Source organism: Macrosteles quadrilineatus, unplaced genomic scaffold, assembly GCF_028750875.1.
Source record: "Macrosteles quadrilineatus isolate MER2022 unplaced genomic scaffold, UCM_ALF_1.0 Scaffold_2__2_contigs__length_208266976, whole genome shotgun sequence".
Lineage (NCBI taxonomy): Eukaryota > Metazoa > Arthropoda > Insecta > Hemiptera > Cicadellidae > Macrosteles > Macrosteles quadrilineatus.
In genome coordinates this window covers 86,885,633-86,907,977 of record NW_026542595.1, presented here as the reverse complement: position 1 = coordinate 86,907,977, position 22,345 = coordinate 86,885,633, and the positions used below count along the sequence as shown (strand labels likewise).

The window sequence follows — 22,345 nt, the reverse complement described above, 5'->3', positions numbered from 1 at the left end:
TGCAAAGTATTAAAAAGGCTCTAACGTCACAACCAGTTTTGAGACTCCCAGATTTCAATAAAAAATTCATCCTACAAACAGATGGTTCAGGCACAGGACTAGGAGCGCAATTAGCACAGGAACACGAAGGTAGTTTATTACCAATAGCCTACGCGTCGAGACCACTGAGCAAACACGAAGTAAACAAATCCACAGTCGAATTAGAATGCCTAGCAGTCGTGTTCGGATTGACAAAATTCCAACAATACCTCGAACACAGGGAGTTTACACTTCAAACAGATTGTTCAGCATTAACTTGGCTTCTAAATCATCCACGACAAGTAGGTAAAATTGCGCGATGGATAACATTCATTAACTCTTTCCAATTTCACTCAGAGCACATAAAAGGCAGTGATAATCCAGTCGCCGACTGTCTATCTAGGCTATACGAGGACGCCGACACACAACTAACAGTAGTAACACTAAACGAAGACACTAACACACATTCAGTAAACATTTTGATGAGAATCCCAGAGGCTTTCAAAAACATCGACGAACATCAAAGAGACGACCCCGCGTTGATCAAAATTATTAGGGACCCACATAGAAACCAGGCATATACAGTAAAGGACGGAGTGTTAATGCATTTAGCACCCGGCCAAAAGACACCACGAATAGTACTCCCCACGAAACTAATTGACATGATTTTTACATACTACCATTTAGCACCTACATCAGCACACCTAGGAATCAAGAAAACTATACATAAAATAAATCAATTATTTTGGTCACCAAATTTAAACAAAATAATAGCCGACAAAGTCAGAACATGTATCTCTTGCCAAAGATCCAAACAAGCTCCGAACACCAGGGTAGGCGAATTATCATCCGATCTAGCAACCAAACCATTCCAAAAAGTTTACATTGACTACGTAGGCAAACTTCCTAGGTCAAAGTCAGGCAACTCATACCTACTATCTGTGGTAGACGCATTTTCAAAGTTTGTAATTCTTTTACCAGCTAGAAACGCGACAGCTGCCACCACAACTACACTTCTCACAAAACACATATTCTCACACTACGGTTTCCCGCAATACTTAGTATCAGACAACGCACCATCTTTCAAATCGAAACAAATGAAGGAAATGTGTTTAAACTTCGGAATCAAACACATATTTACGTCACCGTACAACCCAAGCGCAAACAACGTAGAGAGAGTCAATAAAAATCTTAAAGTTGCTATGAGGATATATCACAATTCTGACAACCAAACATGGGATCAAAACATTCATTGGTTTCAAATAGCATTTAACTCCGCTCAACATGAAAGCACCGGTTCGACACCTGCAAGCTTATTTTTGGGGAGAGAAATTAACCATCCACTACAATTAGCCTGGGATTTAAATAAATTAATTGGGGAAGAATCTCAACCAACCACAGACAATCGCTGGCAACATGCACTTGATAACCTACGGAAGGCAAGAGAAAAATGCACACAATACTATAACAGCGGTCGTCAACCCTATCCTTACAAAGTAGGCGATTGGGTAATGTATAAAATGCACCCACAGTCCAAAGCAATAGACAACGTCAATTATAAACTCCAATACGCCTGGTCAAAACCGTGCGTGATTGACAGTTTCTCATCACCAGTGTCAGTAAAGCTAGTAAATCCCTCAACAGGTAAGATTGTGACAAAAGCCCACATTTCACAATTGAAACGATTTTTTCAGCCAATTTATTAAAAAAAAACGTCGTCAAAGTGCACAATAGAACCTTAGCCTAGTTTAATTAGTTATAAGTAAAACATCTAGCAAGAAATCTCGAGTAACTTGACTGACTACAACAATACTTCACAACAATACTGTACACAATACAACTCCGGCCCCGGCTGATACTCCGCACCCATGTGACATGTGGGATCCACATGCTTTTGACCACAGATGTTTTATCTAAGAATCTTGTAGAGACAAACTGCAACACTTCATTCAGTATTGATTTTTTTCAAAATATAATACCTCATGTTGCACCTGAGGATATTATAACAAAAAGAGCCCAACTAGCGCTACTTTTACACAAAAACCAACACATACATTTTGACAAAAGCCTGGTTTGCGGCTTGATGTTTAGCAAAAAGAATGAAACAAATTGCAAACTGTTGACTGAAAAATGTAAAATGTTGGAAAAAGTAAATACAGATCTTTTAGCTAAGCTTGAAAGAAATAACTGCCAAACCAACAACTCTTTTAATAAACAATCAAAGAACATACAAAAGCCTACAAATCAACATTCCCCAAAAAGAAGATCAGTTCTAAGCCCAAATCATTCAAATAAATTTGTCTTACCTACATCTAACAAATTCAAACCGCTTGAAGAGGACATACAACAAGCCACATCTCCAGAAGGATTTGGAAATGGTCCAATCCCTACTAAACAACATTCTCCAACTCTGACAGTTCTAAGTGACAGTCAAGGTAGACACTTGGATCATCTCATAAAGAAAAAAAACTCGTTTCTTCAAGTTTGCAGTAACGTAATGCCAGGTGCACATTTGGATGTAGTAATGAGTAAATCTAAAACAATAGCAAAAAATAAATCTGATTATGTGGTACTCATTGCTGGAGCGAATGATACTTACAATGGACAGAAACAAGTAGTTCTCAATCATTTGAAACCCGCAATTTTATCCCTAAAACCTTGCAATGTCTTGATCGGCAGTATACCATTCAGACGTGACTTGGCTCTCAATCACCAAATTAATGAAGACATTATGGAAGTTAACCTTTACATTCATGAACTTTCACAGACTTTACCTGGTGTTAAATTCTTGGATCTTACTGGTTTGCCTGCCCGCTGTTATGAACCATCTGGTATTCATCTGAACTTTCTTGGAAAACAGTTTTTGAGCCAAAAAATCAACATACTTGTGTCTACACCATCTCAGGGCATTGCAAAACATCAGTATGCTATACCTCACAACGATAGTATCACGATCTTGAATCAAAACATGGATGAGGAAATCAAGAAATACAAAAGTGACAAACATGTTGCATTTGCACACTGTATATCTGCAGATGTAAACAGTCATAGAAATATGTCGGCAGGAGTTGCCGTTGTTTTTCGGAAGCAATTCAAAAGACCTTCTCCATCAGATTTTCTCAGCCACCACCTTACATGTCAAATGCCTGCTGATTCTGCTGTTGTTTATGGTCTAGTGACTAAGGCTCAGTACAATCTAAAGCCAACGGATGAAGATTACCTTACAGCATTCACGCAGATGGAGGAAGATTTCAAGAAAAAAAAACTGAAAGAATTAATATGCTCCCCCATGGGCTGTGTTCGTGACAACATCAAGCTAGAACTGTTTGCCAAGAGAATTGTCAAATTCCAGAGGAACACAAATGCTCAGGTAAAGATAGTTACATACGAGCAGCCTTCGGCCAAAAGGGTTCTATTTCAAGGGTATCCTCATTTGGAATTCATCAAACGCTTACAACAGCTCATCTCTACTGAAAGCTTGATCCACACTGACCCAAACTCCAGCAGTTCGCAAGTCTCGACTTCTAACTCTCCTAAATTGGATACTGATTCTCCTTCTACAGTGAACCCACCAACCCCTTCATCAACCTCTTACTGGAAAGGATGGTCTACTCCTATGGCACAGACTCCAGACACCAACAACAGATGGCTACAACACACATCAGACTTCCCTTCTCTACCTACACCGTCATTTTCAAGTGCAAATGTTTGTGATAAAAGTGAAGTCATCTGTTCAGAAAGTCCGAGTGAAATTGTACAAAAAGCTGTTGGGTGTGTTGCTTTTGCTAATAAACCACTGGTCTCCGATTTAAACTCCTCGGCGTTACATCGGAAAAACCCTATTTGAACAAGGTAGCTAGTTTTCCAAAAAAAATAACTAATACTATTCAATCCACCTCAAAAAATAACTTACCTTTCACTGTTTTTCATCAAAATATTGAAAATTTAATAAGTCGCATTGAACCTTTGCAAATTATATTAGATGAAATAAATCCTAGAATAATAATTCTCACCGAACATAATATCAAAGAAGATGAATTAAAATACCTTAAAATTAATAATTATGTTGTAAGTGCTTGTTATAATAGAAAATCTACGGTAAAGGGGGGTGTAATGATTCTCTCCGAGGAGGGTATCTCTGGTAGGCCGGTGGTCTTGCCAACATCTGATACATGTTTGGGTGAAGATAAAATTTTTGAATTCTGTGCTGTTAGTTATAAGTTAAATGGTTGTAAAATTATTGTAGTTGGTCTGTATCGCTCACCCTCATCAGATCCATTTGAATTTTTGAAACGCCTAAATGCATTAATTAACATTTTGATTAAAAGATGTAAATTTATTATAATTGGTGGGGACATAAATATCAATGTTTTGGTGGATTCAAGGGAGCACTTAGAACTTAAGAATGTATTAAAGAGTTATGGTATGAAGTATCTTGTAAAATTTCCAACTAGAGTAACTTCTACAACTGCCACTTGTATTGATAATTTTATGTCAAATATTCCCACAAATGTAATAAAAACTGAAGGTTTAATTTCTAGTTTATCTGATCATGATGCACAAATGATTGAAGTAAATTTAGCAAATTCTTTTAGAAATGATAATGAGTATATAACGATGCATAAAAGAAGTTTTACAGAACAAAATATAGCAAAGTTTTCAAACATGTTGTCTGTAGAAAATTGGTTAAATGTATATTGTGCCCCAGTTGAAATTAAGTTTGATGTATTTCTAGATATTTTTTTATATTATTTTAATATATGTTTTCCAAAAGTAAAATGTAGGAAACCCTGTAAAAATAAGAACAAATGGATAAATTATGATTTGTATGAGTTGCAATCAGAGCTAAAAAATTTAACTGAACTAAGCAGGTCATCTCATGATCCTAATTTGGGTAGGAGTGTCAAGGAGAAGAAAAAGGAGTATAAAAAAAAGATTTTTGACAGTAAAGTTAAACATTACGAAAAACAAATTAGAGAATCTTCAAATGTTAGTAAAACTACTTGGAAAATTATTGGAGAAGAAATTAATATTAAAAATAAGCACATTGAAACAAATATAGCACTGAACTCTGGTGGATCAGAAATAAAAGATCCTTGTTTAGTTAGCAATATGTTTAATGATCATTATATTAATCTAGTTGAGACAAATGTAATTCCTAAGTTGAATCAAGTTGCAGCTTCTTCCAACATTTCGTTGCCTAATTATACTGATAAAGTTTTTGTTCCAACTAGTATAGAGCCTCATCAGCTGGAAAAAGTAATCATGTCCTTCAATAATAAGTTTTCAACCGGTTATGATGATATTCCTATAACAATCATAAAACATGCCAGAACCTATCTGTTACTACCGTTGTGTCATTTAATAAATTCATCTTTTATATCAGGTATTTTTCCGGACAAGTTAAAAATTTCTAAAGTAAAACCTCTATTTAAGGCAGATGACTGTAAAGAAGTTTCAAATTATCGCCCACTGTCATTACTTCCTGTTTTTTCCAAAATTTATGAACGAGTTATGGCTATTCAGTTAACAGAATTTTTGGAGTGTAACAAACTGTTAGACAAAGAACAGCATGGTTTTAGGGCCGGGAAATCAGTAATAACTGCCAGCATTGATTTTATTGAGTCAGCTTTAAATTCTTTGGATAAGGGTAATAAAACAATTGGTATTTTTATGGATCTTAGTAAAGCTTTTGACAGTGTATCACATTCAAGCCTACTTGTAATTCTTCAAAAACTGGGAATAAAAAATAGGGCTTTTTCATGGTTTGACTCTTATTTAAAAAACAGAAAACAGTTTGTTGAAATTAAACATATTAATCATTTCAATCAGTTAATACACCGTAATTCGAATATTAAAGATATTAAGTTCGGAGTCCCTCAAGGCTCTATTCTGGGTCCATTACTTTTTCTATGCTATCTTAAGGGTTTACCTAGCATCACACCTTTTGATAATATCACAATGTATGCAGATGATATAAATTTGCTGATATCACGTAAAACTCTTGATGAAATCGAAGTTTCCGCTTTTAACCAGATTTCAACCTTAGAACAGGCTCTTAACGAAAAATGCTTGCTACTGAATCCTAATAAAACTAAGTTCATCACTTTTACAGCTTGCTCTAGAATTAGACCTGCACCTGAGTTGACAATATTTCTTAATGATCATGTGTTGGAAGAGGTGGATAATTCTAGATTCTTGGGCCTAATAATTGACAAAAACTTAAATTGGAATAATCATGTTTTATCAATTTCTAAAAAGTTAGCTTCTGGTTTATTTGCATTAAGGAAGGTTTCTAAATTTAGCACTTTGGTTACAATGAAAACCCTTTATCATGCCCTTGTACAGTCTCATATCGCTTTTGGTATTGTTTTATATGGTAATACCTCAAATGAAAATTTAGATGAACTTCTTATCCTTCAAAAACAAGCAATAAGAATAATTTTAAAGCTAAATTGGGATGATTCTGTTAAACACCTATTTACTGAATTGGAATTTTTGACTGTATATAGTCTATACATTTTTGAACTTATTTTGTTTATAAAAAAGAATTCTCATAGAATAGAAACGTTAGGACAAAACCATAGTTATAATACTAGAAACAATAGAGTATTTGCTTATACAAGCCACAATCTTAAATTATATGAAAAGAAACCTTCCTATGCAGGTATTAGATTCTATAATGCTCTTCCGGTGGATTTAAAATCCACAGAAGATTTTAATGTTTTTAAGAAAAAACTGAAAAATGTAATGCTATCCAAACCGTTGTACTCTCTAGATGAGTTTTTTTTATTAATGTAATGATATAAACTCATCTCTAGGTCTATTTCATGTATATTGCAGTGAAATCATTAACATCTAATATTTTTGTATAATGTAGTAAGTTAGAAAAATGTTTAAATTGACGCTATTCTATGTACACATGTATGAAAAATGAATAAAGTTATTTTGAATCTTGAATCTTGAATCTTGATAGGGTGTTGGGAGTTGAGTCTAAGCCGTACTTTCACAGAGGGTGCGGCTACACCTCTCGACGCACCGCTTGGCCGGAAAGCCGGAAGCGACAACACATGGCAAGTTGGCAGCGAAACACGTCATAGTGTTTGTACTTAATGTATGCATTTCAAGACCCCCGTAATCAACAACCTTTTCAATTCCCTTAAAACCTACAATCTGAGCAAACGACTAATTTTTTTTTTAAGTATTTTTTTATTTTTAATTTGCTCAAATTGGCTATGACGGGAATCGTTCGCCATAACACATTCTTATGACAGATTGCAACTGTCATATGAATAGTGCAGCCGACAGCTTACTTATGACAACAAACACTCACTAACAGTACTGGACTGAAAAATGACAGCACATGAACGAGACAACTGACTACAGACCAAGCTAGACTTTAAACTATGGTAATTAGGCTAAGTGGGACTAAGTGGAACTAAGTAGAACTAAGTAGAATTAAGTAAAATTAAGTATTTCAGTGTTAATGTAAACAATTGAGTCACAAAGATAAATACGAGATAGCATAAAAAGTATTAAGTAAGCAAAGTCATCCATGTATATTAAAATAAGATATATGGTATTTAGGCGTAATACAATCGTTATCAAAGTAGATAACAGCGCACACTACAATCCATATGTTTGTAAATAACAAGCAGAATTCTGAGCGTAGAAGAAGAGTTTGTGTACTATATTTGTAAAGGGTAATTTAAATGTTTATTATGTGTTATACACTTTTGCATGCGTTAAAATAAAATACAAAAAATATATAAATATATTTATGTTGCTGAGTGACAGAGAAGAAATGGACTAGTAGGGAACAGACAATAGCAAGCACCAGACACGAGATAACACCGTCGTTATCAGTACAAACATCTGTTCCATTCATACCTCTACTTCCGCCCTATATAAATAATCAAACCAAGCACCGATCAATCCTTCACATTGAAGGAACATATTAAAACAATATTTGTTTAAAAAATTAAGTTGTGCTAAGCCGTCGGTGGAATAAATAATTATTATTTAATACCTCTGTGCATAATTGTTGACAATTGGCACTAGAGGAGCTTCGAATGAATGTACACTTACAATAACACTATCATTCCTTACATCAACCAACAGACTTTCGAAACTCCATTCAACCACGAATAGCATCCAAACTGAAAGAGTGTATAATGTGTGTCACACTAGTTAATTAATTAATTATTAGTAAATCAACAGAAATTTAGTAATATATCTCCCAGTCAATCAAATCCATAGCATTTAAGTAGATAAACATTAGATTTTTTCCTTTTTATCCTCAGTAAATTAAATTTCTTTTTTATTAGGTAGAACAATTTCTTATTGTTAGTAAATTCATTTAGATCATAAGTATCAATAGTAAACTTAAGTAGAGTAGTCGCGATGAATTTTTACCGAATATCCAGGGAATATATCAGTGATAACAAAGACCAAAATAATTAAACATCAAACAAACAATCTCCAAATTCACATCTGAGTCAACGTATCATCAACCGCATATCAACTTCAAAACCCAACGCATGTCATTCAACATTAAGAGACGACCAGCGATATAATTAGCGCCCTGAACTTAGTAAGGGCTCAAGAGCTAATTCCGAAACTACGTAGCAGCACACCACAACAGTTTACCTTCAAGAACTTCAGAACATTGCTCCAGCTTCATTCTTCAATTACACAGCTTCATTCTTCCAACTACTCAACTTCAAGAAACTCATCAAACTTCAGCAACCTTCCATATTTACCAGCAATTACCAAACTTCAATACATCCATCGAATTTCATCAACCTTCAGTATTTCGACAACATTCCCAAATTCATCATCATCAGCCATATATCCAGTTTCATCAGCAAACAGACCTTTCTCAACCGAACTTAATTAAATCTATCACTGATATACGCCCGCCCACATTTTTTAGCAGGGTTAGATTAAGCAATCCCACCAAACATAGTTATAAGAAATTCATTCAAAACCATAGTTACCTTTAGTTTAGAAAAAAAATAGTTAATAGTTTATAAGCAAAACCGACACACATTATAACCTCAAATGAGCCAAACCAAAAGGAGTGCAGAAAACGGTTGGAACATTTCCACACCGACACCGATGTCACAACGACACAATCTCACAGCGAGCACAATAAAAAAAAAAAAAAAAAAAAAAAAAAATTCTTCGTCCTTCATCTTTCCCAAAACCCAAAATCACCCCAAAACAAGAAAAGAAAAGAGAAAAAAACAACCCCACCGGGGGGAGGATGTAGCGAGTCGCTACAATAGCGCAAGTCACGTGACGCGGATGCGCGCGCAGTCGGCCCGGGTAGGCACGCGCAGCGAGCCAAGAGACCAGTAGTGTAGTGTCGAGCGCCTGGAGCTGTACATCTAAACCGGATAAGTAACTGTAGCCTAAGATGTCTAGCTAATAGAAGTAGGGGTTGGGGAAGGGTGTAGGTTAGGGTAGATAGTAATTCAATTATGTAATTTATTAGGTTCTCGAAAGGTCGTGGTCTGGCAATTATTATCACTAATTTTGAATTCACATTTGCTAAGTCTAGTAACCTTTTTCACGAATTAGAATAAGACCATATATATATATTTCTCTGTTCATTATATTATAATTAGATACATTATGAACATAAAAGCTGGCTGTGATAGGCAGCTAAGGTAATATTGTGCACTTTGACGAGTTAGATTAATTCTTGCAATAGAGTTGGGTTACGACAGGAAATGTGCGTGATTTGGCAGTGGTTAGAGGAAGATATATAGGGCCCAGGTATCTTCATTTACACTCATACTACTCCACATCATCACAATCTGAACAGTATAAGTGGTGAAATCGATCACGAGTTATCACTTATCACTTATGTCCATATTACATATGCCAGTTAAGCACTTGGTTCTTTTCAAATCGGCCTGGTAGCTATTCATCTTAGAGAGTTCTTTAGCCTTTCTTTCAAAAAGTTCAAACTCATTTTGTGTCTTTGTAATAAGATCAACAAGAGATTCATAGAGGCATACAACAGTTTTTAAATCTGTTTCGACTGCTTCTAATTGTGCTGTGCTGATTGTAATTTCTTATTCGTTGCATTCAACCGATGGAGTATGAATCCCTAGGATTGTACGAGGGTCGTCTCAAAAGTAAGTTACACCTATTTCCAAAATAAATAAAAAAACCAAATTTGATTTGAAAAGGGTATATTTTAAAAGATACATACATAGACTATTTTTCTATGTAGTCGCCATCTTTTTCAAGGCATTTTTGATAACGTGGCAACAGTTTTTTTAGTCCAGCATCATACCACTCTGCCGCCATTTTGGTTAGCCATTGTTCCACCTCCCGTTTCAGTTCGTCTTTGTTTTCGAAGCGCTTCCCGCCTAAATCCCGCATCAACTGCGTTAAGAGATGAAAATCACTCGGCGCCAAGTCAGGAGAGTAAGGTGGATGGCCGAAAACATCCCATCGGAAGGATTCCAGAAGGTCCTGTGTTTGACGGGCGGTGTGTGGGCGAGCATTGTCGTGAAACAAAAACACTGTTTTGGTCAACTTTCCCCTCCTTTTGTTCTGTATCGCCCTTCCCAGCTTACGTAGCACTTCACAAAAACGTTCAGCTGTAACTGTTTCCCCCCTTGGCAGGTAATCAATCAACAATACTTCCGTAGAGTCCCAAAAGATCGTTGCCATGACCTTGCCAGCTGATTCAACGACTTTTGCCTTTTTTGGAGTAGGCTCGTCCTTTCCCTTCCACACCATGCTCTGCCGCTTGCTTTCGGGCGTCCAAATGTGCACCCAAGTCTCGTCCCCGGTTACTATCCTGTTGAATAGGCCATCTCCCTCATCATCAAAAAATTGTTGGAACTGGAGAGCAGCATCAACCCTCTGCTCCTTATGCCTTTCTGAAAGAAGGCGTGGCACCCATCTTGCACAGACTTTTGACAAACTGAGATCGTCCTAAATGATTCTGTGAAGCGATGCACGACTAATTTCAACATTTGGAGGAAGCTGTGTAATGATTTCATCCAATGTCAACCGCCGGTCGGTGTCAATGACCTTGCGGACATCTTCAACAACAGTTAAAGCGCGGGAAGTGAACGGGCGGCCACTTCGTTGTTCATCGTGTAACGATTTTCGTCCATCAATAAACGATTGACGCCAGCGGGAAACCATTGGCCTAGACATCACATTTTCACCATAAACACTGCACAATTCTCGATGAATTTCATTTACATTTTTATTCTTTGCAGTCAAAAATCTAATTACTGCACGGATTTCACAATCGACGGTGGGAACAAGTGGTGTCTCCATGATGGCCGGAGCGATACTGGAGGGGCGAGTGCCGTAGGCAGCCGCGACGTTTACAGTGTTGCCACTACATCCAGACGAAAATTCCCCGTGACTCCCAGCTTTCTAGCACTCGACGCTGTGATTTAAAACAAATGTGTAACTTACTTTTGAGACGACCCTCGTACTAGAATTGCTGTCTCCAGGGTATTAATTTTCTTAAATAGACCATTGGCCTCTGCACGGGTCAGTGGTTTTTGTGAAATATCTTCACCGATTGTTCTAAGGGCACTTAAGATTTTATCCCAATGTTTCAGAAGTCCTTGGCAAGCTGTAGCCGGGGGGGGGGGATTGATTAAATTAAAGTGATGGGGTTGTTAAGTTAATGGTATGATATGGTGTGAGATATTGGTGGGAATTCGGGGAATCAGGAGGGAATAAACAGGGTAATTTGCTAATAGGTTAGGAATAGCTGTGTCTGGACCAAACTTAGTTTTAGCGTGCTGAATCTGCTACCAATGCTGGGGACCAGAGGGACCTTTTACCCAGATCAGAACACCTGCCTAGCCAGCTTTGATTTACACTAATTTAACTAACTATCTAACTGTAGATCTATCCTTCCAACTAGGAACTGAACATGGATAATTACTTACTAATATTGATGAGTGAATGAAATAATATGTAAATTGAATACTGAATGTGAAATGTGTATGAATTTGATAGATAACTATTAAGTTACATTCTGGGAACATGTGATTGAGTTTTCAGGTTTTAGAAGGTTGGCTGCAGAAGGCAACCAACCCGCCTAAGTTGTAATTTCCTTCATTTCAATAGTTGGGTGAGCCAGAAGGGCTCGATGCTTCTTTCCTTACTTAGCCCAAGATAATTACTAATTAATTCCTACATAGATATAATTAGAATAACTTATCCATTGCATCGGTAGAGAAGGTCACAATTTGCTGTTCCTATCAGTTGTTCAGCATTGTGTAATCAGCTGTTCCTGTCAGGGCGGTTGATGAAGAAGGAGGACAAGAGTGTAGGGAGGTGGGGAGAGAGCGTTATTGCAGTCGCGGCAGGCAACAAGTTGGTCATGCAGCCCGGCTTCGCAAAATGCACACAATATATAAAATAGCGTGTCGCTATGCGTCACAAAGCATCATCTCTTGCAGACCATCTTGTGGTACTCAGACCTTTGACTTTTGAAGAGTCTTTTTGTGACTGTGCTTCTGCTTCTTGGTTGGTTGTCTTTGACATTTGTAGAACTTCCCATCACCATGTGGAATTGTGAAAAAAGTATACAATTCCTGTAGAAGCAAAAAGAATGCAGAGCTTTCAAGACAACAATCTGCCGCATTAGTGCCAACCAGATTTAGAGCTATTCTAAGCTGTAGGGGAGTGAAAGTCTTGTGTTGTTCTGGTGGCAGATATCAAAGTGTTGGTGGTTATTAGCTTTTGAGTGTACTGTTGTTGTGATAATTCCGTTAACATTTTCCACAGTCACACAAAATTTATGGTTGTATCAGAAATTTCCCTTTTATTAAAATAGACAATATATCCTTTGTGAAGAAAAGGTTCGATTAGATCATGTAACACTTTGTACACTGATTCACTTGCCACTACGTCCTTCATTTTATCAGATCCAACACATATTTCGAAAACACCAGAATAATTTTCAGATAATGACTCAAAATACCTTGTAAATTTCCACTCCAAATCGAGCTTTTTTCTTATGACTAAGCTGTAGTAAATCACAATCACATTATACTTAAACGTGCTAGCATTTTATCATCTAAAGATAATTATTTTTCCATTTTATACATACAAAGAAATTTAGTCTTCGAATATCAGATTATAGGTCTTATCTTTTGGTTACAATAGCTTAGGTTTACAATATTCTTAAACATGACCTTAGTTGCTGCTTGGTCTTATTTTCATGGTTTTAAACACATAAGATACCTTTAAATCTAAAATAAAATATTCTATAAAAACAATATAGGCTACATACATGTGAAAACCTCTCTGAAGGTTGGTTTAAGTCATCAGCATCATCAACAGGAATAGAATAGATCTGCACTGTCCCATCAGACCGTCCTACAAGCAAGTCTGGCACTCCGTCACCCGTCATGTCATAACAGTAGAGGCACTGAACACCTCCACGATGCTTGCCTGGCTCTATACGCCACTTGGCTGACACCCCTGCCCTGTAAACAACAAATCTAGAAAACACAATCACAGTATAAATAATATAAAAACCACTACCACACCAAATCTGCAGAATTAGAGGGTTTCCATTTGCCTGATTGGATTTTCACTTAAATATATCCTTAAAAATGGAATTTTTATTCCCTACTTGAAAAGTATTAGTTTAACTAGTACTTAGGCTTGCTGCTACATGGAATTGAATAGAGTGTGTTTTTAGTAACATGTCAATAGTTAAGTAAACAATTAAAAATTGCCAAATATGTCATCAAAATACAACAGTTGGTTTCCTTATTTTCCATAAGAATTACATAGGAATGCTAAATTTACAGTTTTTTAAACTTTTCTCCATAGCTATTTAGCGTACAACAACGCAGTCAATGTTTCAAATATTAATTTTTTTTATCTCTACAAAATGGTTTAGAGGGAAATTGCAAAAGATTATTTTTTTGAGAGTCAAAGATGGGAAAAACTACTTTTCAACCATTAAAACCTCCCTTAAACCCCCGTTCCCATAGTCCAATGATGCTGGTTTGCGAATTCCTCTGAATAAAACTAGATTGTAACTCCAAAACCCTATTTGAACTGCAGGTTGCCTCACTTGGTAATCTGCACCAAGCCAATGGAGCCGTCGTCTGTACCATACAAGAGTTGGTCCCCGGTGCTGCTGCCATCATTGTTGTACAGGTGCAGCACAGTTGGTACACCTGCCAGAGGGAAGCTGTGTACTAGAGTAGAGTGATCCAGCACTCTGAGCATTCTGTCCTCACAAGCCAACACCGGGGTCAAGCGGTGGAGCTGCAACAAAATCACAATCAAAACCTTTTATTTCATCCAAACGAGAGGCATACTGCTCCTAGTCGTTGTGGACGTAGTTTTACAAAAATTCAACAGATAGCAGCACTAAACAATACTGCTAGCCGGCCCTCAGTATTGTCAAATGGAGGGAAATAGCTGGGGTGAAGTACCTACCATTTTTTGATACACCATAAAAAATACCGCAAAAAAGCGGTCAAGCACAAATACGAGGTTAGGTTCCTCTAGCGGTGAGGAGATTGCTTGTCATGCACAATGAACGTGTTAAGAATATTTACTGTGCATAAAAGGTATAATATTTTTTTTTTAAGAGATAGAATTTCCAAAATAAAGAAAAAGCTGAAATGTTTTATAAACTTACCTTCTCAGCTGAAAGTGCAATGACATCGTTGATATGATCAGCTGAGAGGTAAGAGTCTGCATCCTTACAGTCTCTATAGTGGTTGTAGATCTGGCTGCCACACACCATCAGGTCACTGGCACTCACTGCCCTGCAATCACAATATCAGCTATCTTTATACATGAACTTTCATAACGTTAAACATTACTGTGAAGTAAATACAAGTTACCAATACACACAGTTACAATACATAGTTCTACCAAACAATTTCTCTTCCAAAAAATACCATAAACAACATTTTGAAAAAAAGCAATAATTTAAGTTAAGATTACTATTGACACGTTCGCTACTGCAATAGTACAAAATTTTCCATTCACATGGACCAGCGACGCACATATGCGACGGCCGGTTTCCACCCATAGACTGCTGTCGCATATATGCGTCGGCTAGTTACATTAAAATAGACTGCCGTCGCATATATGTGTCGGCTAGTTACATTAAAATAGACTGCCGTCGCATATTTGCGTCGGGGTTCTAATGTTATTAAAATGCTTATATCTTCGTAGTGGTCTATTTGAAGGCACTAAATTCCTTGCAGTGGTCTACAGAGATGTCTTGACGCACAACTGCATCGCTTGGTCTGTGGATATGATGATTGGTGACGTCATATAATAGTTGGAAAAACTGGTCTTTACTTTTCTGCATCACTGTATGTATGTATGCAGTATGTAAGCAGCATTATTCTATGTAGCTTTTATATTTGTTCAGTTATTAACTGTTCTTAAATAATCTGTTTTTTTTTTTACTTACTTTCACTTCAAAACACAAAAAAAATGAACTGTCGCATATATGCGACGTTTAGTCTATTTCAAGAATACTATGATAATTTTCACTATTGTCTTCGCTGTAGACCGGGCGTTGCAAATATGCGACATTACAAAAGGTAATAAAAAATACAAAAAAACAAGAATAAATGATTTACAAACACAATTATAGCCTATTACAATGTAAATGATCACTGTTTTACAGGTTTTCGCCCGTAGTCTGTGTGTACTGTTATCCAAGTGACAGCTGATCTATGTGTAAGATTCAAACGTATACCTCGGTCTGTGGCAATGACCGCGGCGTCGCATATATGCGACGCTCAGTAGCGAACGTGTTAATATAACAAAGTGATAATAATAAAATATTACAAAAAACTAAGTTTCATATGGTTTTACAGTATTTTAGTTTCTTGTTCATAGAATTGAGTATCATATGGTGAAAATATTACAAAACTATCTTTGCCTGGTTTACTTATTTAAATTTTTTATAACATAAAAAACAAAAACCTTTGAAAAAAGCATTCCAGGCTTGGGTTTTTTTGGTATTTTTGAATCATGTTTTATGTGCATGACATTGTTGATTATCCGTGAATATGTCAAAATCATGTTTAACTACTAATGCCAATTGTAAATAGCAAGAGCTATACAAGGTTAAGATATTAAACGGAATAAATAAATCTTCACAATGTTCTGTGGGAGACTCTGGTCATTAATCATACAGCTCTCTTTTGAGGAATACAATTTTTTGGCCAGGTTTGACGAGCCTCCTACAGTAATTCCATGATTCATGTCAATGAAAAATATGTCTCATACTGATATTACAGTTTCTAGATTAGTAGTATCCGGAACTATCCTAAGAACAAATGTTTGCTAAGCGTAGCCTTTGTGGCAGGCTTTTAATGTGTTTTTGCCAATTTAGTTGTGAATCAATAATGATTCCAAACAATTGATTGACTATTGTAAATTAATTATTGAAGAGTTATTAGCCTCCGGATTACGTTTGAATATTTATAATGGTTTAAGTACCAGCATTCAGTCATCCAAATTGTTGTTTGTCGCAACTTTAGTTTTGGTTCTGCTAAGAAACCATCTTCAGGCCATACAAGGTGTCGTTCAGGTTATTTACCTCCAGTATATGAAGGTCGTCATTGATGATAAAAGGACATAATACACATACGAACACGCACATTAATGTTGTCAGTTCGAACTACAACTTCCGCTCAGTTGCGTCTTACCTGTCTTGTGTCCTTGAGTAGTCAGTTGTTTTCATGTTTAACGTTTGACTATCAATGTGCGTTTCATGTGTATATTATCATCAATGACAACCTTCTAAATAAATAATTAACGTTTGTCTCAAAATTTCATTAAGTATACAGATTTAACAACCAATCAATATTACTATTATCATTAATGTGTACAATAAATTACTCTTACTACAGTAACAATCAAAACTTACATCGATTGAATGGTCTCTGTTAGATTTGTCTCAAATCCTAAGAATAATTTGCCTTTTTTTGTGTAGCCACGAACCTCATTTTTTGAGGAAACAAAGATTTTATCTTGAGGAGTTCCTGCAAAATGTTGTTATTTGATTAGTGTAGCTATTGCATTACCAATTAAATTAAACCATGCACTCTCAATTTCACAAACTGTACTCTGACAAACGTTAAAGCATTTAAAACAAAATGGTCTAACTGTTCATTCCAATGGCCAGCATCTTGAATCAATCTCAATTGGTCCTATGGATGACTGTCTGGTGTGTCAGTGCATCTATCATGAGAAAACTAAAATATTATTGATTGGAATCAATGAATCTTTCCTTTTTAGCAAATTTATCATACAGGGAATAAGCTATTACCATGAATCTCATGGTCAGACTTGGACCCGGGACCGATTTACTTTTCATTTTGATGTCCCCCAGAGGTCATAAGCACCGTCTGTTCAAATTTCATATATATAGTATACTCTCGCTCATCTGGACTAATGTGACGGACGTCCAGTAAAGATGACAAAAAATCCGGACTATCAAGAGTCGAGCAAACATTTGTAAAACTTTACTGTTTCGGCAAGCGGTTACATCAAAACACGCACTAATACAAACGGGAAATGAAATGAAATATTCCTTTACTAGTGTCCCTGTTGCTCGAAATCGAGCAATTGATAAGTACTTTTTTTGTATCACAGGCAATTATAAAACAAATTTCAACCAAGTCAGCAAATATATTTAGCAAACTTATTCACTGTTTACAATTATATGTTCTTCTTTTCACTTTTTATTTCTGACAACAGCTGGAGTTTCATAACAATTTTTGTTTCCACAACTTCACGTTACGCTCTTTCCAATGACACCAAAAACATGTCAATCGGTTCAGTAGTTTCAGAGGAGTAATTGTCACAAAAATCCTGCTTGCGTATTAAATAAGTATAGATAGATTGTCACAGATACATTTCAAGCGTTTTCAGCAATGCTGGTGAAACAGGTGACATAGTCCATCACCTTAAACGGGAGCGTCTTAAACAAGTTAAAACTCATCGTAATAAATTACAGTCAGCTACTGTACTGTATTTTACACTAGCACTACTGTACTGTATTGATAATAATGTAGCCTATTGCAGGAACTGTAAAAAATAAAGCAATTTACTATACTGTAAATATAAATTATTTACAGTACAGTACAGCAATGAATAAACATGACAGGAGTAAAATAACTAAGTTCACGAGATGAACATACCATTTTTTTATTGCAACAACAAAATAAACTGTACAGTACTAAACTTAGTACAATACAGTACAACTATATAAGAAATTTATTTTAAATAAAGTAAAGGCCAAAAAAGAAAACTTGAGTTACATACTTTCAGGAAGTTCCATTTGGTAAATTTAAACGTTACAAACTGAACGTAAATAACAAATATAGTACCTAACTTTAGACAGTTATTACTCTATATAAGTTAAATAAAAAATAAAAACTGTACTGTAACGTATTCTAAAACTGACGCAACTTACAGTTTAGTACGACTAATTTTTTTAACAAATCTTTGATCGTGGCCTGCTTTACCGTCTTGGCTCGTGTTTTGCCGCCATGTCTCTCAGCTTATGTAAGCACATTATGTCGGCAGCAGACACACCTTTCAGACGACTGATGTACTCCAGGGCTCCGTCCAGCATCTTGGACCCTTCGAAGTGTGGAATGGAAGGCTTGGGTTCGGATAGTTCCTCTTCGTACTCCGCTTCATCGTCATTTGACACCATTCTTAAGTCGTCGTCTGTAATTTCATCTTCGTCGTCACTTTTCATCCACTCCAATACGTCACTTTCGTTCACTTCGTCACATACTAGTATTTTCTCCAACAGTGAGACATTTTCTGTTTTGTTCTCATCATGTTTAAATTCCATCACCGTCGATCTCTTTGAATTTGTTACTCTCGTGGTCCAACATAGTCTTCCTCGATGAAACGATCGTCATGGGCGGGATTTCTTCCCATCCTTCAGCCACCCACCTAATTACATCTAAGACGTCAATTTTCTTCAATGAAGTGATGTAATCTTCATCAATGTCTATTTCCGATATGGGAAAGAAGTTGGTGGCAGTATTTTAACTTTAGTGCCTGAAGTACCACTTGGTCCATTGGCTGACAAAGGGCAGTGACATTTGGCGGCAAAAAAAAAATAAATAAATAAACAGCTTTAACGTCCTCGTCCTTTAACTCATTAGCAATGGGTTGCGTCAACACATTATCCAACAACAGAATCACTTTTCTTGGCAAGTTGTTAGCTGCTAGATATTTTTCAACACTTGGAACAAATTCAGTAAAAACCAAGTACCTTAAAAATGGCCGAATTCATCCAAGCCTTTTGCTGATTAGTGTACCATAATGGCAACACTTTTTCTTTCATTAAATTCTTGAATGCTCTAGGTTTCTTTGATTTTCCGATTAAAGTTAACCTGAGATTGCCAGTAACATTGCAGCAAGGTAACATCGTAACCCTTTCCTAGGTTTTTTTTACCCTGGTGCAGTGGCTTCTTTTTTTGAGGCAAGCGTTTTAGTGGGTAACAATTTATAATTTAAGCCTGTTTCATCGCAGTTGTACAGCTGATCGCTGGCAATTCCTTCTTCAAGCTAGATCTTAGCTAGATTGTTCAAGCAATTGTCGATGGGGATTGTGAAGGAAAGTCTTAAATTCTGGGACAGCGTCTTTGTTCCCTGATAAAGCTTCTCCACTTACTGACAGTTGCCGAACCCCATATAGCTTTTTCCAGCGATCTAACTCATTTTAATGGCAGCGAATTTTTCATCATCCCCCTCAATTTCATGTTAGAAAACTTAGCTTTCTCTTGGAGCATGGGACCATTAACCGAAACACCTTTAACAAGTGTCAGTACCACAAAAATAATGTGTCTTCAACTTAGTTAAGTTTACCTGCACGCATTGTTTTCCTCACCTTACCAGCATCAATACGCTTGATAGGACGTAGTTGAGTTTCTCTTCAACTGTCACAAACAACTTTTGAGGTTCATCACAACTCATTTAATCACAATACAGAACTCACATACAGAACACAAAAGCTTACGCGTGCGACGAAACAGTCAGGCTGACAGGTAGCCGACTGTCTGACAGAGGTTATATTAATGACATGCCCTCTTCCTCTCCCAAAATGGCCTTGTGTCATCGTCACTATGATTATTGATTTTGAACGCCTGAAGACGCAAAATTTTTGCCATTAATGTGATGCGGGCTTGCTTGCACAATAAATGAAGGCGTTGAAACATAAAGTTAGCTACGTTTTTATTTGATAATACGTACTGTGCCACTAAAAATAAATCACGATTGCCGATCCGGACTAGTGGGAGTCCGAACAAGGCTGATCCGGATGAGCGAGAGTCTACTGTATACATATTTATATATTTATTTATACGGATTATATTTATTATTTTTACGGATATATATATATTTATCCGTTAGCACGATAACTCAAGCAAAAATCATCCTACTTTGATGAAATTTGGTGCAAATGTGTAACTTAAACCTACGTTTATTCAAACAAGATCGCGAATCAGCATGATCGGACCATGGGAACGGGGCTTATGGGGGGTTTCATGGGGTAAAAATAGGTTTTTTTCCATTTTTTACCCTTATAAAATCTCTAATTTCTCTCTAAACAATTTTGAAGCGCTAAAAAACAAATAATTTAGTATACCTAGTGTTTTTGTACGGTTATTGGTTACGGAGAAAATTATAAAAATATTAAATTTTAAATTCCCATGTTATTCTTATGGTGAAAAAACAACTGTTGTTGTTTGCTTGTTTATGGTAGATATTTTCATAACACTTGGCATATTTATTTATTTTATTCTAAGCTAATAACATTTTACTAAAACACACTTTTTGACCCCCCTGAAGCAGCAAACCGAGGTACTTGTCAAACCTGATATTATTTGAATAAATTTAAGTGAAAATCAAATCAGACAAATGGTATTTGGCTTAGCCAGAAGGTTTGCTGTAGCGGGGGTATTTTATTATCACCATTGAAATAATATTGAAAAATGAGAGGTGATTGAAAGTGCCAGAGGGTGGTGGATTCAGAAAAACTATCAAGATCAATTAATTGTTGTAGGCCGAGTAGTCTTATATAGCTTAGGTGGCAAAATGTAGGATAAAACCTTAACTCAACCTACGAGCGTACGAGGTGTACAAACCTAAGGCTCCTCCTAAAAGTAATCTTGTTATTTTATCTCCAGGTAAAGTCTTGAAGCCAAGTTGAATTTCTCCGCGTTTTAAGGAAAATAACTGAACCACTCCATCATGGTCACCAACTGCTACCTAAAATCAAACAATTTGTGGAATCAAATTGAATAAATCTCTTGAATAAATAATTCTGAGTGTAATTAAGGCCTGAATGTTAGTAGTAAGTCTATATAATCTGTATCTATTTGATAAGTACTTTTATAATGGGGTTTCACCTACGGTATAAAAAAAAAAACTTATCATCTTGAATTATTTTTCAGAGTTTTGAATTATTATTGAACAAATCAGTCTTGCCATCCATGGCTTTATATTTGGCAGATAAGCTACCAACCCTCAGAGAATGACTGGATGCTTTTAAAAGACCTAGGCTTTACGTACGGCTTTTCAAATGAGAAAGAGGTTTTAACTTTTCTAATTCATTCATATTCTCATTCAAATAATGCGTTACTGGTAATATTTCTTTAATGTGTTTCCAACCATCGAGTTTCTTGTCTTTGAAAGCAAATGATTTGTCCGCCAAGAATGTAAGAAAATGCCGGCTTAGACCTAGGCCTAATCAATGTTAAAAATGTTATGAGGCTCGCTCATAACTCTCAGTTCGATTAGATAATTCAGCACGCCAATTAGCTTCAGCCAACACACAGCAAAAACACAGCTTCAACAAAAACAAATTACAAATACTAAAGAGCTAAAAATATTAAAGAAAAAAATATTAAATATTAAAGAGCTTAAATAGTTGTGCAAGATAACACTACAAACCATCAGACGATCACTGATCCAACTAAACACCAAAGTTACGTGTAAGTACAGTACTGTGTCAAACGGGATGTCAATTTTATAGTTTTTAACACGTTGCGGCCTACTGCTGTATCAGTAGCGCGAAACTGGCACTGCTCGTGGCCTACCCTATTGCAATATCAGTAGTGTGCTCACCCGGCAAATATTGTGTCTGTCTAAACCCAGCACTCGGCCGGTGACAATGTGATTGTTGCCAGGAATACGAGCTTTATTTTAGTGTAGGTTGGTATTAAAAATTCACGTAAAATCCCGTCTGGCAATGCTTTTGTCCCGTTTTTGGGGATTTTCTCTGTTCGAGCCATATTACATAGAC

The 22,345-nt window shown here is 36.3% G+C and overlaps 1 protein-coding gene across 1 annotated transcript in view; it reads right to left on the bottom strand.

The window, feature by feature from the left end:
- LOC128984543 (Bardet-Biedl syndrome 7 protein homolog) overlaps positions 1 to 22,345 on the bottom strand; it is an 86,629-nt gene that overhangs the window by 63,416 nt on the left and 868 nt on the right. The window contains exons 2-6 of the mRNA XM_054403876.1: positions 21,186 to 21,309; positions 16,943 to 17,057; positions 14,684 to 14,813; positions 14,108 to 14,304; positions 13,313 to 13,508 (exon numbers count right to left, since the gene is read on the bottom strand). Of these exons, the coding sequence (XP_054259851.1) occupies positions 13,313 to 13,508; positions 14,108 to 14,304; positions 14,684 to 14,813; positions 16,943 to 17,057; positions 21,186 to 21,309 (762 nt within the window). The remainder of the gene's footprint in view (positions 1 to 13,312; positions 13,509 to 14,107; positions 14,305 to 14,683; positions 14,814 to 16,942; positions 17,058 to 21,185; positions 21,310 to 22,345) is intronic.